The 27,679-nt window shown below is 59.7% G+C and overlaps 1 protein-coding gene across 1 annotated transcript; it reads left to right on the top strand.

The window, feature by feature from the left end:
- Positions 1-117: 117 nt before the first annotated feature.
- Positions 118-27,679, top strand: SYT2 (synaptotagmin 2). Its single transcript, XM_069772233.1, has 9 exons — positions 118-230; positions 18,573-18,755; positions 18,905-19,074; positions 20,569-20,685; positions 20,913-21,080; positions 21,247-21,414; positions 21,852-21,969; positions 22,754-22,887; positions 23,569-27,679. Exons 2-9 carry the CDS (start codon positions 18,590-18,592, stop codon positions 23,773-23,775), a joined length of 1,248 nt encoding a protein of 415 aa, XP_069628334.1. The 5' UTR covers positions 118-230; positions 18,573-18,589; the 3' UTR covers positions 23,776-27,679.

The raw sequence follows: 27,679 nt of genomic DNA, 5'->3' as shown, positions 1-27,679 counted from the left end.
CCGCGCCCGCACGAGCCGCCGGCAACCCCACAACCGCGGCGGGCGGGACGGGGCGGGGGCAGGTCTGTGGGCGGGGCCGGGGGCGGGGCCTCCCGGCGGTGGGCGGAGCTGCGCGGAGCCGCCGCACGCGAGCCCGGAGGGGCCGGGGCTGCCGCAGCGCCGCGCCGGTCCCGCCGCCCCGCGCTGCACCGCCCGCTCCGCCCGCGCCGCTGCCGCCGCCGCTCCGGCCGGTAAGTGTCCGGCCGCACTCCCGCCGAAGTTTCTCCGCGGTGCCGCAGCAGTGCGGGCTCTACGGGACGGGGCCGCCCGCGCTTCCGCCGAGCCCGTCCCGAGGTCGCTGCCCGAGGTGCGATCGTCCCCGGGGAGGGGGGGGTTGTGGGCGCGGCGGTGCGCGGGCTGGCCCGGCCGGTAATGACCTCCCCGCCGTGTCCCGCTGCCGGGAGCGGGGCGGGGGCCGGCGCTTTCCCCGGGGTCCCCTCCCCGGGGCACGGTTCTCAGCTCCCCGCCGTGCCCAGGGCTGCCCGTGGGGTGCCGCGCCCCGAAGGCAGCTGGAGACCGAGCCTGGTGGGCTGGAGGGGGGGTGCGGCCGCTGGTGCAGGGGGCTGCGGAGCTGGCAGGGATACCTCCCCCCCCCGGGAGCGTGGGACCCTCCCCGGGGGCGTGGGACCCTCTCCGAAGGTGTGGGACCCCCTCTCCCCTCCCGGGAATGCGGGGCCGACCCGGGGGTGCAGAGCCGAGCTGCCGGGTCAAAGGTGCCCTCCGGGCTCCGAGGGATGCTCCAGCTCCGCATCCGTGCGTGCGCCCGACCGCGGGTGCCCTTGGCGTTCAGGCCCTGGGGGGTGGCTGGGGGCGCAGGGCTGTCCCCGGTGCAGTGCGGGGAACGTGCCCCGGTGCTGCAAACCAGTGGAAGCGGTGTGGCTCCGGTCGTGGGCGGCCGCAGGCCCCGCTGCACCGGCGGCTTCTCTGTAGCGGCCTGGCCAGGAGCCAGCTCCAGCCGGTCCCTTCTCCGGACTGAATTTCCCCGCCGTGGTTGCAGCAAGCTCCGGGATCCCCCTTCACTTCTCGTGCTTGCTGCGTGCCATCGGGGTGCAGCGGCGAGGAGGGGCTCAGCCCAGAGCTGGGGGCGTCAGCATCGGGGTGCCGCAGCCTTTGCACCCACAGCTGCGTCGGAGCTGTGCCCAGCACCTCGCTGCTCCCCTGCAGCCTACTTTTCAAGAGGGGCGGGAGTGATCCCAAAAGAGCTGTGCAGGGGACAGGCAATATTGCAAGGTGACTGTGGCATGGGGAGGGGACACACACGCATCTGTGTCATGGATCGCTTTGTGGTCCCCAACTCTGCCGGTGCCTCTGTGTGTCCCTTTGCATCCGGCGCTCCTCGGTGCAGCACTCTCCTGTCCTCCAGGTGAGAGTGGCCGGGACAACAGGGTGTCACACGCTGCAGGATGTCACCCACTGTGGGATGTCACCTGCTGCAGAGTGTCCGGCAGCAAAGTCCCCCTGCGCCGTGGCAGCTGCAGGGCGCTGAAGGACTCCCCGCCTGCTCCTCTGCAGCAGCAAAAACTTCAGTCCTGGAGCGAAGGCTCTCGTTTATTGTGCGCCGAGGTACTGCTGCAGCTATGTCACTCCTGTGCACGCTGCACAGAAGCGCAGCCACCGGCAGGAGTCATCTCCTGCCTGCTGCATTATTCCTCGCTAGCGCAGCGCCTTGGCTGCACGCTGCTGGGGGCTGCTGGAGCCCTGGGGTACCCTCGGGGCAGCCAGTGCTCTGCGCCTTTGCTGTGCTTGGGTGTTTTTGGCCGCAGGGTCTTGGCGGGAAGAAGTGTGGCTTGTGGTGGTCTGTGTGCTGGGGGAGCGTGGGCACTGCGGAAGTGATGCGCCCAAGGTCATTGAGGCCAGAAGTGGCAGCGGGATGTCACCTGTGCCGCTTGGGAAGAGCACAATCCAGCAAAACACCCCACTGCCCCCCCAAGCCCCAAAGCCATCTCGGAGCGATGCCCTGTCCCCTTCTTGCATCTGTGTGAAGTGCAAAAACGGGTCTGACCTTGCCCGATCACTCAGCACCAAGCCTGGCTCTCCCAATCCCCCGTGGCGAGAGCTAGTGCCCTGTTTGCCGGGAGCCAGCCCAAAGCCCCGGTGCCCCCAATTCTGCAGGGCAAGGACACATCCCTCGCCACCCGTTAGCCCAGTGACAGCAGCAGCAGTGAGCCAGCATCAGCTGCACTGCATCGCTGCTGGCAGCCCTGGCTCTGCACCCCTCTGCCGCACAGCTCCCAGTGCCGTCCGGTGTCACTGCAGGAGGGAGGACATAGGAATATATATATATATATATCTCCTTACATATATATGTATATATCCTTATATAGCTGCTTGGGGAGGGGGGGTGCAAATCGGCTGCCTTTCTGCTGGTGAGTTGCCCGCACAAAACCGTGCCCACTGGGCACAGTGGGATGGCACAATGGTAACATTTGCTGCCGGCTGCTCCCAGGGGAGCTGCGTTCTGTTCTGTGAGCCCTAGGGACTGTCACTGGGCTGCGGCTAAAGGCCACCGAAGCGAGACGGGACTCCTGCTCACCCCCTGAGGGATGGGAGCAGGCCCTTCCTCCAGCTCTTGGTGGTTTTGGCAAAGCCCCAGCTCCAGGAGCCGGATGACTGCAGCTCCTAATTATGACTTGAGTTTCTCCTTCTCCAAGCTGCGCAGGAGAGCTGCAAGCCGGCAGCCGTGATGTCCTCCAGCAGGATCGATGCCGCAAGCATATAGATGGGACCCAGTGCCTGCTGGTTTTCAAATCTTCTGTTTTTTTCTTCCCTACCCCCTGGCAGTGGAGCTCGGTGCTGTGCCTGGCTGTGCTCCTCCTCAGCCTGGCGGCCGCCAGCACTTTCCCTGTGCCAATATCCGGAGCCGCCGGTAAATGCAGTCTGGCAAAATGCTTTTGCCCTTGGCTGCAGTTGGCCTTTTCCTCCCGGGTGAAAAGCCGGCTGTTCCCCAGCTCATCCCCACACCAGGCTGTGGCTGCCCTCAGCTCGGCTCCTGACGGAGCCCGCGTTCCCCAAAGTGCTCTTTGATTATTAGCCCTAATAATTGTGTTATCGCATCGACTGAAGTGTTTCAGATGCCAAAGCTAATTTTGCTCTTCATGCCTTCCTTCGTCAGTAATGGGATTTTGATAACATCACGCGTCCAAAAGTATTGGATAAACTCGGCATAATTCCCCATTTATTAATTAAACCGTAAATTAGGCAGTGTGTGCCTGGAATCCAAGATGCCCTGTACTGGTGTAATTCTACAGCCAGGGATGGTGCTGGCCCCGTGCCGGCGCTGGCCCGTCCCTGCCAGCCCCTGGGTGCGGGATCCCAGTGTCGTCATCGTCGTCCCCTGATCTCTGGGGCTGCCACATTCCAGTGGGGCCAACCGCTCCATTGCTCCCTGCGTGCAGGAAGTCGAGTGATGTTTAATCTGCATCGGTACCTGGAGGAGGAATCATGGTGCCCCTGGATTTTGCTGCCGGTTGGACAGTGGGGTCAAGGGCTGGCAGAGCTCCCTGTCACCCTGGGATGGCTCTGCTGGTGCTGCAGTGCCTGTGCCGGGGCTTTGGGAGGGGGGAACCGCAGCTGGCTCTGGCAGCGTGTGCGGCAGTGCTGGGCTAGGCCAAACTGCTGCCATCTGGACCTGCACCCCGGTCTCCCGGCGTGGGCAGTTGCCTGACTTCACCAGATCCATCATCACTGACCGCTGGCAGTTGGGCATCTGCAACCCCACCTGCCTGGAAGGAGCTCCTGGTGCTGTTGGGGCATCCTTCACGTTGTGCATCTTAAGGAAAGCTGGTGTGTTTTAATTGATCTGGGCTGGCTTTTGCTCCCTGGCTCTTCCCAGCCTTGCAAGGGCACAGCAGATGTGGGCTCTGGGCTGGAGCATCCCTGAGGGATACGGGAAAGCTGGGAACAAAGCGGGTGCTTGTGACACGAGGTGCAGGCGGGTGCTGGGGGCAGACGCGGTGCTGCGCTCGGGCACGTACAACCCCTGAGCCTGTCTGAGCCTGCGCTGAGCTGGGGGTGGCCTGGGGGGATCGTCCCACTGCCGGGGCCCGGGGAGCTGCTCCAGGGCTGGACTGAAGCCATGGGGATGGGTGAACGTCTGCAGGCAGCAGGGATGCTTGAGATGTGCCGGGCTGGTTTGGGGTTGGCAGACCTGATTTGGCAGCCGATGCTATGGCACCGCTGGCGTGGGTCAAGGCATCCCTTGCTGCCTGTGAACCTGCTGCGGTGCCACATGCCAAAACAGTTCTGCCAAAACCCCCTGGAGCTGGGACCAGCCACTGACCTGCTCAGCAACGTTGTGGCGTGCTGGGGGAGACGCCTCCCGCCTTTTCATGCAGGACATGGGATGTCCCTGGGGACGTGACTGTGACCGAGGGCTGCTGGGACCAAGGATCACTGCCGCAGCACCACTGCTCCCATTGGCCTTGAGTGGAGGATTCAAGAGGGAAAACAACCCCAAATTTCAGTGCCATGCATGGATTTACAAGCATGCAGACGCCTTGCGGGGCTCTGACGCTGTCTTGCTCTGCTCCCAGGGGAATTACGGAGTTTTCTCCAAGGACTGAACCCCGGGGAGAGTCGGGTTAGTGCCTGGGGTGAAGGCACTGGTGTGTGCCCGCTGCTGCCCACGCACAAGCCCTGCGTCGCTGCCAGCAGCCTGGCGCAGCCGCTGCCTTGTGCCGCAATGAATTGCGGTGTGGCCGTGCCAGGCTCAGCCGCTGGTTTGTGCTGCGTGAGAGCTTGATGGAGACCCTCCTGCTCTGGTGGCCCTGGCCACAGGGCACCCTCAGAAGAGACAGTGGCTGCCAGTGCCAGTCTGGCAGCGGGTGCTGGACACCGGAGTCGTGGTGCTTTGCAGCTCCCCAGGCAGCTGGGCTCTCTGGGTTATTCCAGGAGAGGAATAGCCTTCCCCGGGATACACTGGCAGAGCAGCTCCTCTGTGCAGCCCTGAAAGTGTGTGCCGTTGTACTTGTGCCCCCAAACACCTGGAGCAACATAGGGACATAGCTCGGAGGGGCTGGGGAGGAGTGGAGGACCCCCCCACGGTGTATGGGGGGCTGTGCCCATTGCCCCGGCTGGGCTCCCAGCTCTCACAGTGGCTTTTCTCCATCTGCACAAGGTTTATTCATGGGAGTCAGGTCCCAGTGTCCTGGCCTTGGTGGTGCTTTGTGCCACAATTAAATCCCCCTGGGCTGGTGTGGTGCTGTGTCCCCACCGATGTCATCATCGTTGTGCCCCTGCCATCCCCTTTCTCACCCCAAATGCTGCCAGGGCGGGTGGCTCTGGCGACACAGGGCTGTACTCTGCCTCCTGGGCTCTCTGTGCCTTGGAGCTGGGCAAGCAGCCACCAGCATCGCTCCCAGAGGCAGCCGGTCCCCAGGGACTGAGCCCTGGTTGGCAGGGAGGAGGGAGATGCTGAAGGCTGAGCATTGCTGGGGGCTCCCTGGGGCCGGGAGCTGGTTTTCTGGATTCCTAACACCAGCCCATCACCACCTCGTGCCTGGATGGGTGCTTTGGAGATCTCACTGGGGGCTGCCGCCTGACGGGCACATGGAGCCTCACCCCTGGAAATGGCACCTCATGACTCACGTTTGCTCGTTTAGTTCGCATTCGTTTAGCTCAGGAGCAGGGCAGGGCATGCGCTCCCCTGCCTCCTGTATCAAATCGATCTGCCTTGTCTCAGCTCTCTCCTGGAGCAGCTTCTGGCTCTTCCCCAGGAGCTTGCCTGGCTTCTTTTTTCTCCCCCATATCGATCAGGAGCCATTGCTGTTGCACAGGACCATTGCCGGGGAGTGCCGGCAGCAGGGCAGCATTGCAAGCAGAGCAGCGCTGACCCGGGCGGGCAGGAGTTGGGCGCTTTCGGCCATGTGGTGCCTTTGAAGTGCCAGAATAACTCAGCCCATCACCTTCTGTTGCCCTACTTAGCTGTGCTGGCCTCACTGGCGGAGCGAGGCACGGCCGCCACAGCATCACTGGAGCCGGAGAGTGGGCTGGGTGCCGGCAGCGCCTGCTCCCTTTTTTTTGGGAGGCTTTTTTGGCCATTCGCAGCTCTGTGTGCCAAGGACGGGCTGCCTGTGCTGGCTTCAGTTGGGGTGAGCCTGGTAGTTCGCTAGGGCTCGGCTGCAGTGGCCGGTGCCATATGGGATGCTCGGGTGTCCTTGGGGACAGCTGCATCCCCACAGCTCAGGGGACCGTGCTCTCCAGAGTCTCCAGGTGCCTTTTCCATGGGTACTGTTGTCGGCATGTGGCACGTGCCGAAATCCTCTGGATGAAGTTCTGATGGCGAGCGGTGCCTGCAGCCCTTGCCTCCCTGTGGGTAGGAAGGATGTGGGTGGCCCATCCCCTCCTTGGCACAAGACTGCGCTTGTGCTATCACACGGGGGGCTGGAGAGGCCACGGGCTGCTCCTGGTGTGCCCGGGGTGAGGGGGACCTTGACCTCTGCTGGTGCGAAGCTCCATGGCTGTATAAGCAGGTACCTCAGCGCGATCCCTCATTTACTTCCCAGCTAATTAGCAAGGCGGCTGCCTTCTGTGGGGTTTCCAAAGCATTGCAGCAGCATCGGATGCAAGTGGAAAGCCAAGAGTCATAGCGAGGAGGGGGGAGAAGGCGCTCGCCATCCCCTTCACTGCTGGCACCGAAACGCCGGTGGGCTCGGTGAGGAGCGGCTGCCGCAGCACCTGCCCGAGCCCTGGCACCAGCCCCAGTTTCAGCTTCCTCGTGTCCTTCCTTCGCTGCTGGGCCAGCAATGACTCCGGCAGCAAGCCATAGTCGGGGCCTGACCCCTCTGGGAAAGGTGGGCTTGGGGAGAGCAGCACCCATGGGTGCCAGGCAAGGCTCTGAGCACCCGGCTGCGGGCCCCCCCTCTCGGCCGAAGCAGGCGCAGGCATCGCGTGCTGTCACTCACCTCTTCCCCTGTTTCACCTCGATGCTGTCCTGATTTTAGAAGCAAAGGCGCAGAAAATCCCTGAGCTGCCTGGCCTGGCACCCTGATGGTGGCAGGTGCCAGCGGCGATCCCCGTGCAGGGAGGTGTCCCTGGGTAGGGACAAACGCGGCAACTCCTTGAGCAGCCCCAGGTGGGCATGATGCTTTTGGGCGGGGGGTACCCGCCAGCGTTGAGGGGAACCCTGATGCCTGCTGGGGTACCTGGTGTGGTGCCTGGAGATGCTTGGGAGCTGAGCGGGGAGGGCAGGACAGGATTGCCCCCTCCCCAGCTCGTTGCATGCCCAGCCCCGCGGCTGCATTGACCTTTAGCTGTCCAGCCGGTGCAGCTGGGCCGGTGGGAGCCACGGCAGTGCTCGCCACAGCCTTCCGGCAGCGAGAGCTGGAGCTTTTGACTTGGGAGCATCAGAAGCCATTAATCTGGTACCCGAATGATGAATGAAGGCTACCTTTAAGACTGCATTTAACTGTTAGACGTCTCTTGGTTTTGCCGTAAATAACGCAGCTGCTGTGACACAAGAGCAGGTCCTCTATCAAAGGCAAGTGCCAGCCTCTAAAACTGCCAGTCCTTGTATTTATTTTTTATTTTTTATTTTACAAGATCTCCCCTGTGATCCTGGGGCTGGGTTCCCTTCCTCAAGGCCGGGGACTCCGTGGTGAGAAGCCTGGACCCCTGCACTTGGGGCAGTGAGGCAGGAGCTCATCACGGGGTCCCTGGCCCTGCCCATATTTGCAGTGTCCGTCCCCTGCGCCCACAGCTCGGGGTGAGGGTTGGGGACCCTGGATGTGACCATGTGGCAGAGTGAGGCTGCGGGGACGTGCAGGAGACACGCTTGCCACTGGCCGGACAGCTCATCAAATTTTTACAGGAACCACGTAATTCTCTGGCATGATGCCCCCCCCCCCCAAATTACTCATCTCCCAGGGAAGGGCCTGCGGTCAGGGCTGCCGAGCCCCAGCATATCATTATTTTTAATTAGACAGCCCGGGTACTGGCTGGTGATGAGAGGCAGTGAGCGGAGTGTGCCTTGGTGGGGAGGGAGAGTGCAGGCCAGCTCTGGTCCCCATCCAGAGATGCCGTTGGAGCCCAGCCGGCAGGATGGTGACCAGCAGCGCAGGTCCCAGCAGGCACTGGTGGCTGTGTCACTAGCCCAGGTAGTGGCAGGGTGGCAGGGTTCCGGCACAGCTCTGAGCTGGGAGGAATGATGTGGTTCACCCCTGCTCGTGGGGTTTCTCTCTGAAGGCGCTGCTGCCTGCGCTGTGCCTCAGTTTCCCTCGTCGGGCAGGCAGCGATGCGCCGTTTGGGGCTGCGAGGGCTGGATAGCTCAGGGGGGTCTGGCCAATGGTGCCTGCTTGTACTCGGGTGGGGGACAGGGGAACGCATCTCTGCATGGGCAATGTCTCAGCAGCTCACGTCCCCTGATGCCACTTGCAGCTACCGGAGCATTCTCGGTCCATCGCACCCCCTTGCCTGTGCTGCTGCTGGCTCCCGTTTCCCAGCCTGGTATAAATATCCTTCCCTGAAAAGTGTGGGGCTGGATGAGCGGCAACTCCTCTTGCCCTCAGCAGCGTAAATCAGGAGGAAGGTGCAGATGATGGGCGGGTCCCAGGGGGAAAGCGCTCCCTGAGCCCTGGGAGCTTCTGCACCAGTCTGGGGTGCTGCTGACGGAGGCTCTGATCCAGCACCACTAATGCAGCTATTGCGGATTTGTGCTGGGGCTGAGGAAGGGGAATGGGGCCAGGGTTTGCTGGGGTGGGTTGTTGCAGAGCCCCTTTGCACCGGGGTCCTGCAGCGTCCCTCTCCCCAGCTCCCCCTCCTCTCCCTCCTTCCTGATCCCTTGGTCTCCCCGTGCCTCCGCGCATCTCTTGCCAGAAATTCTCCGTTAATTAAATGACCGTTAGAAGCCAAGTCATGTTTTTGCTTTAATTAGACTCTCCTATCTCATTGCTGCAAGCTGAAACTCTGGCCCAGCATGTCCCTTCCACATCTGACACTGGATGCGCCGGTCTGAAAACGATGGGAGCATTGGGGGGTCTTTACTTGTGCGAAAGGCTGGAGAGATGCACAGACATCGTGCCAGCAGGTCCGGCAGAAATGGGATCTCCCCCACCAGCCCTCGTGCTGCTGCCCCTGGGAGCAAAACAGCTGCTGGCATCGAGATCTGGCTGGGGCACTGCCAGATATCTCAGCTCTACCCCAAATCCCTGCTTGTCACTGGGATGCATCGCAGGAAAATGCCGGCTCCATAGTGCCCAGGCTTCCTGCCAACACTGGGGTGGGAGGGGGCTCCCCTTCGGGACCAGTTTGGGATTTTCATTACTGGTCATCCAAGCCCAAGTGCTGCACGGGGCGGTGCAGGTTTTGGGGTTAGATCCCAAAGCTGACATTCGTGGAAGGCTGGGGGGTTCCCACATCTCCATCCCAGCAGGGTGACTTACAGCCCATCAGCTTAACGGGCGCCATAGCCCCGGCTTTACCATCCTGTAAAGGAGCAATAACTCATTGCTCTGGGCCTACAATGACAGCAGCCCTCTCAGACTGGGGTGTCCCCAGGACAAGCCAGCAGCCAGCACCCTGGACTGGGAGAGCCTGGGGTCGGCGCCCCCCTTGCCTGCCTGCCCACAGCCCAGCCCAGTGCTCTGCCAGCGGCTGCTGGCGCTAATTGCTGCCTCAGCCTCATTAATCTTGATTTGTCACTGCTTTCTGCCCTCCGTCATCACAGCAGTCTTCGCCTCCCCAGAGAGGAGAGGTTTCGGCTGCCAAAGCCGCCCCTGCAGAGAAGTGGGGGGAGTTTCCAGCAGCTGGATCCCCCAAAATCCCCCACCCCGCTGGGGAGCACTGAGCTTGCCTGCATGCTGCTGCTGTGGCCAGGGACGTCCTGGTCTTTCCGTATGTCCCCAGATTCTCTTCCTGGGTCTGGTCCTTTGTGCGACATCTCAGCTGATGTAGGCAGGAGTGCAGCAGGGGGGCTGGAGGAGAGGGGTCCTGAGAACCCTGGGTGGGCAACCATGATGGTCAGATGCTTTTTTTTCTTTTAAAATTGTGCAAACCTTGCTGTTTTCCCCATTTTAACCAGCCCGTTTCCGTAATCCCGCAGGGATGATTTGCCAGTGGGTAAAGACGCCCCGTCGCTTGTCTACACACCCCGCTTCTCCCTGCGTGGTCCCCAAAAACCCCCACCCCAACGGATGAATTCTTCCCTACAAACTCCCCTCTCCATCCATCTCCGTCCTGTCCCGTTGGTGGGTGCGGAGGTGGAGGAGCCTCTGCCCAGGGCAGTGGGTACCCGTGATGCTCTGCTGAACAGACCATCACTGGGGTAACCCCAAATCCCCCCTTTTTTTGGCTTGCAGGATGTGCTGGGTGCTGTGGCGGCCCGGGGGGGGTCTCTGGGATGGAGCCTCTTGCAGGAGGAGGAGGAGGGGATACAGGGATTTTCTGGGGTCAACACTGCTTTTCCCAATACGGGACATGTCCCAGGGATGAATAGAGATGGGATCACTGGCCCCAGCCGGGGATTTCCATCCTGCCAGACCTTGGGGCGCTGCCTGCAAACGAAACCCAGCCTGGCTTTTAATTACATGTAAAGGGGAGAGGGGGGCTTGTCCCTCTGGAGCACAGGTGAGGCTGAGCCAGCTGCCCCCCGGTGTAAATCAGCAGAGCCCCTGCAAGGGCGATGGAGCCAGGGGGGTTTTACACCAGCAAGGGGCCAAAGCCCCGACAGGGCTTGTTTTGGGCTCAGTGCAGCTTATAAGGGCTTTAATACTGGGGGGGGGACAAGGGTAGGATTTTGGCGGTGATAGGGGATGAGCTTGGAGGGGGGGTTTGCTGGATATGGCCCCTGGGGTCTGTGCTGGAAATGGGACCTGGTGGCTCCTTCTAGGCCAGATGTTTGCAGCTGGGGGGCAATGCGTCGGGGGCTACGGGGTAATGCACCGTGGGGTGCAGGGGGGATGTATTAGGGGGGCTGGGGGTGACGCATCGTGCTGGAGTATGCACTGGGGGGGGTCTGGGGTGATGGGGTCTGGGAAGCTGTGGGACAGGGCACAAGATAATGTCCTGTGGGATGGGGGGGTGCTGCAGTGGTGGATTTGAGGTACTGCACTGCAGGGTGCAGGATGAGGCACCAGCGGGGTGGGAATGCATTAGGGGCTCTGGGGGGAAATGCACCATGGGGAGTGATGGGTTAGGGGGTTCAAGGTGACGCACCATGGGGTGCAGGGGTCACGCGTTGGGAGTCCAGAGCAAGGTGGTGCAGGGTGCAGGATAATGCACAGGGGGCCTGGGGGCTGCAGCTGGGGGGCTGCAGGGACAACGCACCGCAGGGGCAGTATAATTTGGGTGCATGGGTGGTGTGCCATGAGGGGTCCTCCCCACTGGCCAGCATGTGGGGTCTCTGCAGCAGCTGCCTGGGTGAAGCCCACTCCCTGCTCCATAGGGAGCTCCTGGCTGTTTTGGAGGGTGTGGGGTGGGTCCTACCATACCTATCAGCATCCCCTGATGGGTGCTGCTCCCCAGGGAGGAGCTGGGGGGGGTGCCCAAGGGTTAGCAGGGCAGGAGGGGGCCCCTTCCCAGCCAGCACACTCCCCTTCCCAGCCAGTATTTATTAATGATGCCTTAGCCCACACTTGTTTTGGCCAAGGACTGATAGAAATAGTTATTTATAACCCTCTTTATTTATTGATGTCCTTAAGACACTGGGATCTTGGTGGAAGGATGGCGGGGGGCAGCAGGGGCAGCTCCAAACCAGTGGAGGAATAGAGGAAACTTCAAGCACTGGAGGAATTGCAGTGAATGTCCTCGGCGGGGGCAGCTGAGCGGTGTTTGAGGGTGCAGTGGGGATAGCAGGAGGCCGAGCTCCCTTCCCACCTCCAGCCAGGACAGCGCCAATGGCCACCCCGGCCCTTTGCCAGCGGCTGCCGCAACTTGCAGAAAGGAGCAGAGAAAAAAAAAAAAAAAGAAAAATTGCAAAAGAAGGAAAAAAAAAAAAAAAGGCAAGCAGAGCCCAAGCAGGACTGCATTGCAGTGCCACCAGCTGAGGCCCACGCGCCGCACAGCCGCCCTGGAGCCCTCCCAGCAGCACTGGGGTGGCCTGGCCCGGTGTTGGGCAGGGTCAGGGTGCTGGGATGGGGACAGCGTGCTGGGATGGGCCCTTCTGCTCGGGAATCTGCTCTGTGGGGCTGGGAGCGGCTTCGCACCCGCAGCCAAGGGGTTGGGCTACCCTGCTTGTATCTGCACTGTGCGTGGTGGGGGACAGGGGTTGTGACCAAGGTCACCCAGTGAGGTGGTGGCAGAGTGGGGATGGGGACTGGCAGGCGAGGGGACGTGCCCAAGGACACGCTGCCCCGCAGCCTACCCTCCTGCCCCACACGCTGCACCCTGGCTGCCCCAACCAGCCCAGGCTGCCCCCCCATGGCACTGCCCCACAGCACCCCACACCCTGCCCCACACTGCCCAGTCCAGCCCCCATGCAGGAGGGGGAGCAAAGCTTAGCCCCCTCACTTGGGGGGGCAGGATCAGCCTCCCTGGCCCCATGGCAGGGGCTGCAGGGTCCTGGGGGGCTCTAAGGTACCTTGAGAGGGGGAGCAGCAACAGGGTCTCTGTGAGCCTGCCCCCCTGCCCAAGCCTCTCCTGTGCCTCAGTTTTCCCCAGTCCTCAGCTCCACCAGCACCAGGTGGGCACCATGAGGTAGGAGAGCACAGGCTGCTGGAGCAGGTGATGGAGCAATTAGCGATGCTAATTAGCTAGCCCTGTTCAAAAATAGCCACCCCAGGGAGGCCTGATGCTACCTGCAGCCCCCAGCCCCAAGCAGCACCTCAAACCCCCCCAAATAGCTCCCAAAGCAGCATGTCCCCTGGCTGAGTGCCTGTGCGGTGGCTAGTCCCCCCGCGGCTCGGCCCCCCTGCTGCCCAGGGTTCCCACGTCCGCTGGGAGGGTTTTTCCTTATTGCTTCATAAATTATTTCCAGAAATCAATCAGCAGCTGCTCACAGCGGTACTGAGAGGGGGGACCCACTGCCTCAGTGCCCCCACAACGTGCAGGGGTTTGCATGGTAAATGCACATTAAATGTGCTTGTGCCCACACACAAATGCACAGGTGCTCCACATGCTAAGCACTGGTCTCATCCAGCGGGGTGCACACTCATGCACACACATGCAAACATGGCTCATGAGCAGCTGTGCACACACATTCACGCTGGCACGCAGAGGATGTGTGTGCAAACGTATCTACATGCAACCTCTTACACAGCTGCAGGCAGTGGCAAGCACATACATGAGTGCATGCACACCCACGTGCAAGAGTGCTTGCAGAGCCATGAGTGCTGCATGCATGCACAAGTGCTTGCATTTGAACACATCTGTGAGCAGATATGCTCATACATGTGTACGGCCACATGCACACACCTGTCAGCACTTGCACACATATGCATGCATACCCTGTGCACAAGCACTTGCGCACACATGCTTGCACACTGCACAAGCATTTACATAAGCATGTATACCCTCATATGTGCTTGCATATCCCATGCACAAGCACTTGCACACGTGCGCACACCCCCAAAGCAGATGCCATGCTGCAGGTGCTAAGCTCCCTGTGCCCCTCTCTCTGCCCCATCCCTAGGGAACGCAGCTCTGCTGGGCCAGGGCGGTGCGTGCAGCGGGATGTGAGCAGCATTGCAATCGCAGCCTGTGCCTTAGTGTGCTGCAGCGGGGCTGCTGCAGCCCCAAGCCTATGCAATGGGGAGCCTCAGCACCCTGGAGGGCAGCACTGCACTGGGTGCCCAAGGATGTGGGTGCTGGGGGGGGGGATTGGCTCTGCTGGGTGCTGCCCACTGTGTACTGCACATTTGGGTGCAGAGCAGATGCCACAGGCTGTGTTGCGGCAGGGTGCTCCCCTGGGGTCCCCCCCACCCCGCGGCACTGCACACCCCTGCTGGCACCCTTGCTTTGTACCCCCCGCCCTGTCCTTGCTGCACACCCATGGGAGCTTGTAGGGTGTTGGTGGCCTGGACCCCCCCCCCCGTGTCTGTGGGTGCAGGGCAGAGCCAGGACTCAACCTGCCCCAGATCTGGGGGGCAGGAGAGGGGCATTGCCCCTTGCCCGGGGTCCCTGCAAAGCTGCTGCCTTGCAGCTCCTGGGTGCCATTGCTTGGGGCTCAGGGCAGGCGGCAGCATCCCTCACTGTGGGCGCTCAGCCCTGCCCGGCCTTTTTCCTCTTCCCAAACCCAGCTGCCTGCAGAGCTCACCTGATCCCGCTTTGGCAGATGGCCATTTGCACAGAAATACAGGTCAGGTCGGGGAGCCAGTGTTGCAAAAACGCTGCCTCACCTGCAGGGAGCTGGAAAGCATCCAGACTGCCCCAGGCAGGATCTGCTCGCCTGCCTGAGGCTCCTAAGGCAGCGTTGCTTTCCTCCTAGCAAACCCCAGTTTGCATGGGGTGTGATGGGGAAAACGCTCTCGTGTTGTTTTTCCTTGCAGCAAAAGCCCCGTTTGGAAATGCTCTGGCCATGCCGAGGGGGTTTAAAAACCCTGTCCAAGGGGCGGGTTTGTGGGATGAAAAGCAGCTGTGAGATTGTAGCAGGGCTGCAGAGAGCTGCTGGCCACGTGGCAAGCAGGGGACAGCATCTTCTCCCTGTCCCCACCCTGTCACCCCATAAAAAGGGGCTCCAGGCCAACCTCTTGTTCCCAGCAGGCCGGCTTGCAAGGATACCTGCAGGTCCCAGTGCTGCCCAGTGCTGCCTGGCCCTTGGGATGTCGAGTCACTGGCACCAATGGTGACTGCAGCAAACAGGTGAAAAAAATGAAAGGCCAGGTGTCGTCAGCCCCTGGGAAGCTTTGGGGAGCCCTCCTAGTCCTCTGCATTAAATAACTCTCGGCTGGGTGGGGGCTTAAATACAGCAGCTCTGGATTCACTCTGGAGCAGGATGTAGTGGCTGTGGGGCACCTCCAGCAGCTTGCTCCAGCCACCCAGTGCCATCTGCTGCCGAGTTCTGGGGAGATGGCTGCCCCATCGTAGCCATGTGATGCTGATTCTGGTGTTTGAGGTAGTTGCAGCCACTCCACAGGGCATGAAGGTGGCCATGTCCGAGGTCCAAGGGCAGGAAAAGGAGCTGGTGGAGCATGGCGAGCCTCTTAGATGCTCACCATGTCTGGAGGGGGCTCTGTGCGGAGCGGGTCCAAGCAGGTTGACCACCACAGACATCCAAAATGGATAAATCTGCAGGAGGAGCTGGTGATCGTGGTCCGTGCTGGTCTCAGAGCTACAGCCTGAGGAGGAGGGATGTTCTTGAGGTCCAGGACCAGAGGTTGCATCCTCTGAATTACCGTGTTCTGCATATGAGGCCTGAGGTCAGGCAGGGATCTGGTATTGCCTTGGGTGGAGGGACCCTGGGGTGGCCTGTGGGGACCCAGCCCACACCACAGAGACAGCACCGAGGATCCAGTTTGGCTGTGCTGCACGATGAACCCAGCCACGATGTGTCACCCCTGGATGAGCCCCTTCTGATGCCATCAAAGTCCTTCATCCTCCATGGGCCCAGAGCAGGACCAGACCCCACCATCTGCCTGAAACCTTTGGGGCTGGGATGTGGGGGTGAGTGCAAGAAAAACCTGGGAGGCTTGAAAGAGCCCCTGGGAAGATACTGAGATGTTGGTGTCTTGGCTGGTCACATCCAACCATCCTCATGCCCTGGGTGACAAAGACATGTCTCCATCCCCTCCCTGCTGTGCTGCATGAGTGTGAGCACTGATCCTCTGCCTCCCTCCTGCCCCCAACGCAGGGGGATGGAGGCTGTGGGACTCACCCAGGGATGGCATTTTCTGGACTGTTATCACTTCTGTGTCCCGGCCAAGTTGCAGGTTGATAACCTCAAGCAACCAAAAGTCCTGACCCAGGTCCCCTAAACGGTGAGTTCAACCAAAACCATGTCTTTGGGGCTTGCTTGTTTTGTCTCCTGCCTTTTATGAAACTTTTGTGGCATCAGGAAGATACTGAGCTCATTAAAAAGAGTAATTGGTGCATCCCCTAGCCGCTTGACTGCAGGGTCTGGCTATTCGAGCAGGTTTCAAAGATGCTCAGGGGTGGTATGGGCTCGCAAGGAAGTGTCTGCAAACCCTCTGTCGATGGGCACCGGGAATGTTTCCCAGCTGAGTGTTGCCTTTGCTTTTGCGATTTGGTCTCCAATTTACAGTAATTGGTGCATTTACAATAAATGAGTGTTTTGTGCCCATTGCAGACAAACTACACCACTGAGAGTCACTCCTTGCACTTTTAAAGTGAGTTTCTGATATGCGTGGTTGTGGAAAACACACACAGGGTTTCAAAATCCAGGAAGGACCAAAAAAAGCCCCAAACCAGATAAAAAAAATAGCTCCCAAGCTCCCAACCTGCAGAAGGGTTATTTACTGCAGCTCTTTCCTCTGCCCGGCCAGGATGAATCCCAGCAGCTCTGCATCCAAGAGGCTGATCCTAAAGGAGATCATGACAGGTTTTACTCCCAGTTTGGGATGTTGCCCAGCTTGCCACGCACAGGGATGTGCGTGCGGAGAGGACAAACCCATCCATGAGCTGGCAAAGGGGTTTCTCCAGCCATCCTGTCCCCTGCGCGTCTGCCTGGAGGGTCCTGCTGCTCCCAGCAGTGCTGGTGACAGATGCCTTTCTGTTGCCTTGCCTTTTTGCATTCCCACTGCAAATGCTGCTCTTGGAAGGGATGAAGGATGATGATGTGTGAGGTCATGCTCCTGGCTAGCCCATGGTGCTGGGATGCTGTGGAGAGGGGTCATGTTGCAGCCCAGCTTGGCTCCCAGGGCTGGTGTGATGGGGAGGTCTGGTGGCGGGCTCGGTACCTTCCCCCGAGGAGCAAGACCTGCCACCAGCCTGGTTTTCAAGTCAACCAGATGCTGTTGGCAGCCCAGGACACCTCAGCCCTGCCGTTGGTGTCTGTAGCTTTTTCTAAGCAGAGACGTTGGGATGGCGAAGCCCGCGCGTGCGGCAGGGAACTTCTCAGGGTGGGAGTCACATAATTAGCCCGTTTCATTGTGTCAAGGGCTGCCTCTGCCTCACACGGGGTCCCCCCCAAGCCCCCACTGCCGCCCGCCCCCCCTCTCCCCCTCCAGGAGCAGTGGCACAGGAGGAAGGTGCCCAGGTGTGGAGCTGAGCTCTGGGCAACTCAATGCATGGTTCACCGGAGAGGCAGCTGGAGATGGCATGGTAGCACTGTTTCAGGGCAGGTACACCCCCAGGTGTCTCTGGCTGACTTTTTGAGGTGAGAATGCTCCTTTTCCGCTGTCGCAGGAAGGACGGATTAGCAGCTGGCCCCAGGGGACGATGCTCTGGGAGAGGAGGCTTCACCAAGCAGGGAGGAGATGCAGGAAAGGGGTTTTCCCCCATGCTAGAGCTCACATGCCTCCAGAAACTCCTTCCTCAGTTATCTGCAAACCCACTCAGCTGTTTGCTTCCCCCACTAGATGGCCTTTTATTCTCCTTAACTCCACCAGCACTGTTAATTCCCTTGGCTTCTTGCTTGCTCTGATCTTCTCTTTGCAAGCTTGCCTTCTGCTGGGGTTAGAGAGGCACTTTAGGTCCAGAGCTGGGTCATGGAGGCACTTTGGGGCTGGAGCTGGGTTGTGGAGGCACTTTGTACCAGATTTGTTTGCAGGAGTGAATGCCACATTTGCAAGATCGTGGGGTGGGTGTCCTCATCCTTGGGGTGTGCTTCAGACCCCGCTGGGCTGGCGTGGAGGGTGCTGAGCACAGTGGGCTGTGCTGCAGCTCTGGCAGTGACTCAAGCACCTTCCCCAGGCCCTGTCAGGGAGCAGGGCTGGCTGAGGGAGCTGGGCTCTGCGGGGCTGGGAGGCAGACAGAAGCCTCAAGCCACCCAGGACACGGTACCTGTGACATGGTGAAAGGGTTGACCCTTTGACATGTAAACAGCCCTCCATGGCTGTGTAGAGCCAGCTCTTCCCTGCTTTCATCCATCCTCAAAATGTGCCCTGGCACTGGAAGAAGAGTAATGTGCTGCTCCTCTCCCGTTCCCACCCTTGGAAGCTCTCCCAGGGCTGGGAGCAAGTCCTCAGGGTCCCACACCAGCACTGGGTCCCTGCATAAAGCGAGTTCTGGCTGCTGCCATGTGTTGGGTCTGCAGGTGCCTGATGCCTGAGAAAAGGAGGAGGCAGGGAGGGCTGGCTTTGTCCAAACTAACCTCGTTCATTACTCCTGGGGATGTAAATACCCCTTCCCTCATCCCATGGGCCTCACCAGGCAAACCTACCCCCCAGGAGTGTCCCCGATGTCCCTGGGAGGCTCCGAGCTGTCACCAGCATTGATGTGATCCTGGGTGATGCTCCTGGTGGCTTTGGAGATATCAAGGGCCAGGAAACCTGGGGGTCAGCCTCCCATTGCTTGTGAGGGAGTCCAGGTGTCTGGCCTCTCATAAGCATTGTCTCTATGCCCCTCTAGCAGAAGATCAAGTAGCCCTGCTGTCAATGCAGATGTTGTCCTCAGTGCAGATGGCTGCTCAGGGACACAGCCTGGGCATGGGGAGGAGTGAGGGCAGCAAGGACCTGTGTGACCACTGAGGTGACATTGTGTTTCAGGGAGCCCCTGACTCACCATGACGTTCAAGCAAGCATCCATGATGGCCCCAGAGGCCACGGCCACCACGATGCCCATGACCACGATGGAGAACTCCACTGAGGCCGCGGGGCCGGGTGAGGGCAAGGAGGACATGTTCACCAAGCTGAGGGACAAGTTCATGAATGAGCTCAACAAGATCCCCTGTGAGTATCTGCCTCCTTTTCCAGGTATTACCCTCCTCATGACCCCACCACTGCTCTGGTCGCTGTGCAACATGTGGGACAGGGTGGTGGGGTGGCTGGGGCTGGGAGGGAGCTGCGGGGCTGACCACGACACTGGCTTTTGCCCACAGTGCCGCCCTGGGCCCTCATCGCCATCGCAGTGGTAGCTGGACTCCTCATCGTCACCTGCTGCTTCTGCATCTGCAAGAAGTGCTGCTGCAAGAAGAAGAAGAACAAGAAGGAGAAGGGTAAAGGCATGAAGAACGCCATGAACATGAAGGACATGAAGTCAGGCAACCAGGTGATGTCCTTCTGGACTGCTTGGCCTTGTCCTGCGCTTGGTGTTGTAGGACGATCCCTTTGGTTGAGTTATGAACCGTATCGGGGCACTCATAGCTCAGGCAACAGAGAGGGATGGAGCCACCAGGATCCTGGGATGCGACAGTGCAGACATGAGCCTGGAGCAGAGACAGCAGCACTGTCCTCTTCCAGTGCCCGGTGGCCCAGATGGGACCAGGCTCAAGGTGGCCTGGCCCTGCCAATGATTCACCTGAACAAGCAAAAGTTAATTTAATCCCTTGTGTCTCCCTACCTTCCTCTGAGTTGCCCTCATCTCATTGAGCTGTGCCTTTAGCTGAGAGGGGAGGATCACCAGGCCAAAACGCCCACCAGTTTGGGGGTCCCCAAAAAGCCAATGCTTAAGAGGCAGGTGCTGGTGCACGGAGCAGAGCTGGGGCTGTCTCCCCATCCTGGGGTCCAGCAGGGAAGAGGCTTTGGTACCAGCAGGCCTGAGGTGATCCTGGCCATTTCAATGGCCCTGACCCAGGACTATTTGGAGGGAGTGGGAGGTTTTGGGCATCTGTTCCTGCTCTTCAGAGCCATGTGGGCACCATGGCCATGCAGGCAGGGCTGGAGAGAGATGAGCGTTGAGTGGAGATGCTCCATCGTACCTGCCCATCTGCACACCCCCGCAGTGGTGGGAGATGTGGGGTGGGATTCCCAGTGGAGGGCGAGGGCTGCCATGCCCTGGGGCTTGGTGGGGCCATACAAACCCTGATTCCCCACCTTGCCATGGGTGCCTTGGCGATGCTCTCTGTAACATGGCTCTCTTCACTCCTGGTGCTCTCGCCGTCCTCCCTCCCTGCTGCTCTGTCTGCGTGTTCCCTCTCCATCCTGGGATGCCCTCCATGGTAGGTGCCACCATGAGCCTCTTTCTCCATCATTGGCTTCCAGGGTGGGATGGGGGGCCTGGGGACATGTCAGAGAGGTGATAAGGAGCCAGGGCTCCCACCCCATGGACCATGGCTTGGAGAGGCAAGGAGAGGGGTGGCTTTGCCTTAGGAGAATTAGATTATATCTCTGTTACTAAGCTAATAAAGCCTGGAAATGATCCTGCTAAGCCCTTAGCACTGGCTGGGGTGGAGTATCCCTGCATCCTTTGAAGTAGGTTGCTTGCATGCAGCCACTGCCTGCAAGCACCAAAACTCCCACCACTGGAGCTGGTCCCATGTCCTGGTGCCCCAGGGCAGCCCCCCGTGCCATCTCGGCTGGACCAGCACTGGGGGCTCCCTGGCAGTTGCATTGTTGTGGGCAGAGCCGGTGCCACCCCAGGGCTGCTGTATTGATGTTTTATGTCCCCAGCATGGGAGTCTCCTTTCCCCTGTGGGGAGAACTTGGGTGTTGAGCTGCAGTAGGGTTGGGGTGCTGGAGGTCCCCAGTGGTGTGGGGACAGGGATGCTGCACTGTGACCCTGCAGCTTAGCCAGGCACCTTGACTGCCATTGCAGGACTAACAGGACGACGATGACGCAGAGATGGGTCTGACGGAGGGGGAAGGTGAGGAGGAGGAGAAGGAGCCGGAGAACCTGGGCAAGTTGCAATTCTCACTGGACTACGATTTCCAGGCAAACCAGGTGATGGAGGGGCTGGGGCTCAGCTGAGGAGGTAGAGGAGTGGGGTTTGCCCAGGAAGGGTATTTGAGAAAAGTCTCCCTGTTGGACCTGGGTGGCACAGGAGGGAGGGGGGAGCTGGGTGCTGTGCCACGGGGAGTCCTGTCTCGTGTTGGGCTGGAGATGAGCCCTTGGCATCTGCAGCATGTACCTGGGGCGTCTCTCTGAATACACCCCTGTCCCCACTCCAGTTGACGGTGGGGATCCTCCAAGCCGCTGAACTGCCAGCTTTGGACATGGGCGGCACCTCGGACCCATATGTTAAGGTGTTCCTGCTCCCTGACAAGAAGAAAAAGTACGAGACCAAAGTGCAGAAGAAGACACTAAACCCTGCCTTCAATGAGACCTTTACCTTCAAGGTGAGCCCCTTCCTACACACAACATGGGACTTTGTCTCCCACTCCCATCTTTCCCCCTGACTGTGTACCAGTCCCATATGTTGACCTTCACTGCTGGGAGCGGGTGGTCCTGGCTTGGGCTCCTCTGAGCCCATTGTCAGCCCGGTTGGTGGCCCTCTTTGTGCAGGTTCCCTACCAGGAACTGGGCGGGAAGACGCTGGTGATGGCCATCTACGACTTTGATCGCTTCTCCAAGCATGACATCATTGGCGAGGTGAAGGTGCCCATGAACACGGTGGACCTGGGCCAGCCCATTGAGGAATGGCGGGACCTGCAGAGCGGCGAGAAGGAGGAGGTGAGAGCAGGACTGGCGTGAGGCCCTCGGCCAGCTGAAACTCTTGGCCAGGGGGGTGAGATGTGGAGTGGCCATGGGGCAAGCTCTGGTTTCTGGGACATCCCGCAGTGCTCAGGATGGCAATTGCTGTGGAGTCACCTGAATATCATGGGTGTCCTGGCCATGAGTGCTGGGCAGGATCTGCCCTTGTTGTTCCCCTGTGCAAAAGCCTTTTTAAAACAAAAATGAAGAGTATAAACTTCTTGAGTACTGTGCTGGGACTGGCCTGCCCCAGACCCAAGTGATCAAACCCTTGTGCTGGTGCATGGGGTGCCAGCTCATGCCTGCATTGAAGGTTGAGCTGGGTTTGGGGGGACCTGCATGCAGGACTGTGTCCCAACACTGTGGTACAATGCACTAGCAAGGCTTTGATATCTGCTCCCTGCTCTGCTTGGCAGCCAGAGAAGCTAGGAGATATCTGCATCTCCCTCCGGTATGTGCCCACGGCTGGGAAACTCACTGTCTGCATCCTGGAGGCCAAGAACCTGAAAAAGATGGATGTCGGCGGTCTCTCAGGTGGGTGTCAGCTTGTGGGCATCCTCCTCCTGCCCTGCTGTGGGGATCTCAGAATCCTTTGTTGGGGAAGGACACAGGGGCTATTAGTCTCGCCGGGCTCAGGGAAGCCCCCTCCAGTGCCTGGGACCTCCTGCATCGGAGCAGCCCAAGGTCTGGCTGGGGGGCAAGGGGAGATGGGGATGGGATGAGCCCCCCTAACCTTAGGAAGGCCATATCAAATTTGGTCCACCACTGTGTCCAGGGTCAGGACCTGGGTGGTAAAAATGCTCCTTTGCCATTTGCTCCTGGTCCTGCTCCTCCTTGACTGGGGGCCAAGGACCTCAGTCGACAGCATATTTTATGCCAGAAGTCTTCCCAACTCCATGCCAGGGCTGAGCTCTCTGCCCAGGGGTCCTCAGCTCTCTCCAGACTTGCCTTAACCAGGAGAAGAGCAGTACCTGCACGGCTGGAAGGGTTCAGCTTTATTGCTGGGGTGTCCTGCTCCAGAAATGGGGGTGACAGTCCAGCACCCACTGCTGTCACTCCACTGTTCCCAGCCCTCCTACAAGAGGACCGACAGGATGCAGAAGAGCTCCATTCCTTGGCCAGTTGCTCCCACAAATCTTCTCCAGCCCAAATATTTTGGCTTTGGCCTCCATCCACAAACCTCAGAGCACCTTTACTCTTGGACGTCTCTTTACCCCATGGTGCATCTCATCCTAGGCTGAGACTTCTCCTGGGGGCAGGCTGGTGGTGTCCCCTGGGTATCTCAGCCCTGGCTCATGCACCCTCTTGCCCCCACCAGATCCCTACGTGAAGATCCACCTGCTGCAGAATGGCAAGAGATTGAAGAAGAAGAAGACCACAGTCAAGAAGAAGACCTTGAACCCCTACTTCAACGAGTCCTTCAGCTTTGAGATCCCCTTTGAGCAGATACAGGTTTGTCTGATGACCTCCCTGGGAGGCAGACAGGGTGGGGGCAATGGGAGAATTCCCACAGCTGCCTGAGCCCATGTCCCAGCCTTCCCAGCAGCCTGAGCAGCTCCTGCCAAGCTCCTGGTTTGGTCACCCATGAAATACATCCAGTCCATCAGCCTGGGGTAATGCTGAGGGCAGCTGGTGCAGGGGCAGAGGTGGGAGGCTGGGCAGCACCCATGGAAGATGCAACCAATGCACATCATGGCTGGAATGGGCCTTTCCTCTGCTCCTGGTCCTATAGTGCTCACCCCAGGCATAGCAGGGACCACTCAGTGGTCCTAGGGGCACGTTGGACCATTGGTAGGTGCCTTCTGCCCCTCCATGTCCTGCCCTAGCCCTGTCAAGCCCTGTAGCCCACAGCTCTTGCCCAGCCCCACACCACCTCTTGGTGACCTGTCCCAGGTGGCCACGTCAGGATGAGCTGGGCCCCACTGTGGCTCTGCAGGACTGGAGGAAGGAAGTGGAGGAAGCTATGGGCATGGAGGGGACCCTGCCCCAAAACGGGCCACAGCAGGGCTCAGCCTTGGGGGATCCCTGGGGTGCCCTGCTGAGCCACCCTGGGGCTGGGGACAGCACGGAGGCCATGGAGCAGTCATGGCCGCTGCACCTTTCTGCCCCTCTAAAGAAGGTTTCCTCCTTTAGAAAGTGCAAGTGGTCATCACGGTGCTGGACTATGACAAGCTGGGGAAGAATGAAGCCATAGGCAAGATCTTCACGGGCTGCAACGCCACCGGCACGGAGCTGCGGCACTGGTCCGACATGCTGGCCAACCCCCGGCGGCCCATTGCCCAGTGGCACTCACTGAAGCCAGAGGAAGAAGTAGATGCAGCTCTTGGGAAAAACAAATAGGAGGAACTGCCGGCCAGCGTGGCACGGCACTGCGGACAGTCGAAGCGACCCAGAGCTACTGATACCTCAGTTATGCAACCTTTCATTTTGTTTTTTTTTGTTCTGTTTTAAGCTGAAATACCCTTTGATGGCTGTGGAAGGATTTCCAGACAGTCCCAATAGCTTCCAGGGGAGGAGGTTAAAGATACGGATGGTTCTTTTGTTCTTCAGCATAGCTCCCTTCTGCTGCATGTCCCATTGCTTCTGCCTGCCATCCCTTCCAGGTGCAAAGCCACCATCATGCCTGGGACCTTCCCTGGCGGCCGTGTCACCAGCCTGCAGCATCGCTGCTGCCATCCTTCCCTTGGGTCCACGTGGGGAACCATCAAACGTTGCATGGAGTTGATACCAGAGCCTGATAGAGTGAGATGACCAGACCCACTGTGCTTGCTTGGGGCATGAACAGCTGTGTGGACATCAAAACAATGGAGAAGACCCTCTGCAGGAGACCCAGGTGCCTCCCCCTTGTGCTCTGCCTCCCTCCGTCTGGGAAGGGTGAGAGCCAATGTTTTGGGCCAAGGACGACCAAGTGCCCCCAGCCAGCTCCAGGTTTGGCTTCTTCTGGGGAGAGGTTTGCAGGGACCGTGGGGCCCAGCTGCGGCTGGTGTGGCGGTGGGGTGCCAAACCCTCGGTGTTGCAGCCGGAGCAGTGAGGGCCAGTCTGAGCATGGGGAGCCCCGGGGAGTCTGCTCTGAGGAGACACATGGTGGGATGTGCATGCAATGGCAGCGCAGTGTGGACCACCACCACCTCTGCTGGGTGGCCATCATGTCCCCAGAAGCCAAGCGAGGACAGCGCTGGGTGATTTGCATGTGTGTCCCACCATGCTTGGTTGAAGCCCATAGATCAAGATACTTCCACAAGGCAGGTTGACGCTGAGAGGTCTCCAAATGTGAGGGGGACAGCCCCCCAGAGCGGTGCCAGGTGCCTCCCCAAAGGCCATTGCATGTCCCCAGGGATCAGCCCCAGTGTAGGCATGCCAGCACAGCCTCAGGGCAGCCGGGGGGCTATGGGGAGCTCCAGCCCCACCACTGCATCCCACTGCCGTGATGCAGGTGGGGAGGGCGAGAGGGACCCCACGGCCAACAAGGGACCAAAGCCCCCGACCCCCACGAGCTGCTGCTCCCCGCCAGGCTGCTGTCTGCTGAATCCACCCCATCCTGCTCCCCTTGGGGATATAAGCCATATCCGTGTCCCTGACAGTGGGCAAGAGCTTCTCCGGGCCACCTCTCCCACCGTGGGACAAGCCAGGACCAAGCCCCTGAGTTGGAAAGCCAACATCATTCCTTGCAGCTGTGAGAGGGTCCGGCAGCCCTGCCCAGTTCAGCCCAGTCTGTACTGGAGCACCGACGTGAGCTGGCGTCCCTGTCCCAGCTCCGACTCCCCAGCAGCCTTGTGCTCCCTGCTCCACTTTGCTTTCCTGGACTCAGTTTTGTGGGGTTTTGGCACAGTTATGTAGCAAAGGGCATTGCATCTTCAGCCAAGAGGGGCTTACAGTGGAGAAGCAGAGCTCTGGGGTGCAGCTGGGAATGCCCCAGGCACTGGCGACGCTGCTCTGGGGGTCCAGCGCCTGGGCTGGAACCTCAGTGCAGGGTGTCCTGAGCCTGGGGACAAAGTGCCAAAACTGAGCTGGCCCTGGTGCTGCTGCATGCTTCAGCAGCTCCCTGAGGCCCCCTGCTTTGCAAAGGTCATCTCAGCCCCAGCTGAAGTTGGGGAGATGATGGAAAACTTGGTGGCAGCCACAGCTCATGGGGTTCAGGTTGGACACAGGGATGAGCCCCTTCCCCTGGTGGGATGTGCAGCTCTGGGACAGGTCCTCGGGGAGGGATGTCTCTGTCCTTGGGGGAGGTTCGGGGCCTGGTTAGCCAAGCTGCGGTATATGGTGGTGGTGGATGTTGGACTGGAGACCTCCAAAGACCACTTCCACCACCATCTCAGCTGCGCTTGGCCCCTGCCCTGGTGCCCAGCCCGGCTGCTGGAGCTGCAGCTCAGCTGGGTTGGGTGAAGGTGGCACTGGGGCCACTCCAGGCTACAGGGGCTTTGTGGGTCACCAAGCGAGTGGTCCCGCAGGGCCATCTCCAGCTTTAATTAGTCCCTTTTCCTAACGAATGCCTCAGTGTGAGCAAACAAGGTCCTGCCCTGCTCATGTAGCCAAAGGGAGAAGAAATCTCGGGGTGCTTTTAATTAATGGGGAACTGCGGGCGGCTGATGCCCCTCGGCTGGGACACTGGCAGGATTCAGGCTCTTGAGTCAGTCTCGTTTTGGAGTCTGTCTGGGCACTGGGGGTCATTTGCCTTACATGGAAATGCGTTAAAAAAGAAGGAATTGGAAAGAACACTAAAATCCTCCTGTTGGCAGCCAGCGCATGTGCGCAGCCCTGCAGCTTTCCTTGGGAAGCAAGCGGAGGTGTGCATGCACGCCTGCACGCATTCACATGCGCACACCCTCATGTGCACACCCCCATGTGCACCCCCCCACCCGCACCCCCCCAGACCCGCCGCATCGTCCGGGGTCTCACTGGGAGCGGAGGTCCCATCTGGCTGGTTTCCATTCGGACTCTTTAAGCCTTGGGGGGGAAACTGTGACTTTAATACATAATTTTTTTTAATAAAAAAGGGAAAAATAACCAACATATTAAAGCCATCTGCGCTGCCTCTGACCCCTCCTTAGTTGTGTGTAGTTAAAAATATATGGAGACATAGCTGTATATACCATGAACAGTGCATGAGATGCAGCCACATAGCAGTAGCAGCATGGTTAAAGCCGAGTGCACTCTGCCCCACCGCTCGCCACCGCCGGCACCTCTGTCCGGACCACGTTTCTCCAACGAGGCAGAGACGGCGATGAACAAAACTCATTGCTCGAGTGCTCTCCACCGCCCCGATTATCTTCCCCCGAATAAAAAAAAAATAAAATCATGTAAAAGAAGAAAATAATGCCAAGAAGCAAAGCATGCCAAGCCAGGCCCGCCAGCGGAGGGTGAGCCGTGACCAACGCAGCCGTGACTTCCATGTGTGTCTTGTTCCTGTATCTTGTCGCATTTATACCATGGCCGGGTAGCGGCAACATCGTGGCTTTGGCGTCCTGTGTCGCGTTGGTGCATTTCACCGTCAGAGCAACTTTAGAAGCCATATTAGACCACGGTGTGCTGGGACCCCATGGGGATGGGCCCACAGGTGAGCCGTGACCCTCTTCTTCCCATGTGCCCACCGTCCCCCTGGTTTCGTGGGGCTCAGCGGCAGAGCCAGGCTGCTAGGACAAGCCACATCAGCAACTGCCTCGGTGGCCACGGATGCCGCCGTCACACCGGGTGAGGGGACGGGGCAGTGCTGGGCACTGACGCCGGGGCCAACTTGCCGGTGACATTTCTGCAGTAGAAGGGCCGGAATGCAGCAAAGATCTGGTGGCAAAAAGGCTTTTGAGAGTGATTTGGGTTATTTCTGCCGTGTCTGGTCAGGTGGTTTCCGTTTTGGGGACAAGAGCCGGCATTCCCCTCTCCCGACTGCACCGTGGTGCAAACCCAGCTGTGCCATGGAGATGCTCAGCTTCGGTCTCCTGGGGTTAAAAGGAAGCAAATCTGCCAGTCTTGGCAACAAGCTGGGCTTTCTTTTCCTTTTTTCCCCCAAACCTGGGAGGGAGGAGCCAGCTCCTTTGGGAGTCCCAGGCTCAGGCTGTTCCTGGAGCGAGGGACTCCCTACACCGGCCCCACTCTGCCCCATCCTGGCCCCCGCAGCGTTCGGCTCCGGCGGGAAGCTGCTTTTAAAGCCCCTTCCTCTTGTGTGGACTCTGTCGTTTCCGTCTCTTATCGTTAAATGGTTATTTTGTAATGATATCTGTCTCCTTATTAAAGAAACAAGCTGAAAGGA

The sequence above is a fragment of the Haliaeetus albicilla genome, chromosome 26 (genome assembly GCF_947461875.1).
Source record: "Haliaeetus albicilla chromosome 26, bHalAlb1.1, whole genome shotgun sequence".
Lineage (NCBI taxonomy): Eukaryota > Metazoa > Chordata > Aves > Accipitriformes > Accipitridae > Haliaeetus > Haliaeetus albicilla.
Note: the sequence above shows the minus strand (reverse complement) of the source record. Positions and strands in the feature narration are given on the sequence as shown.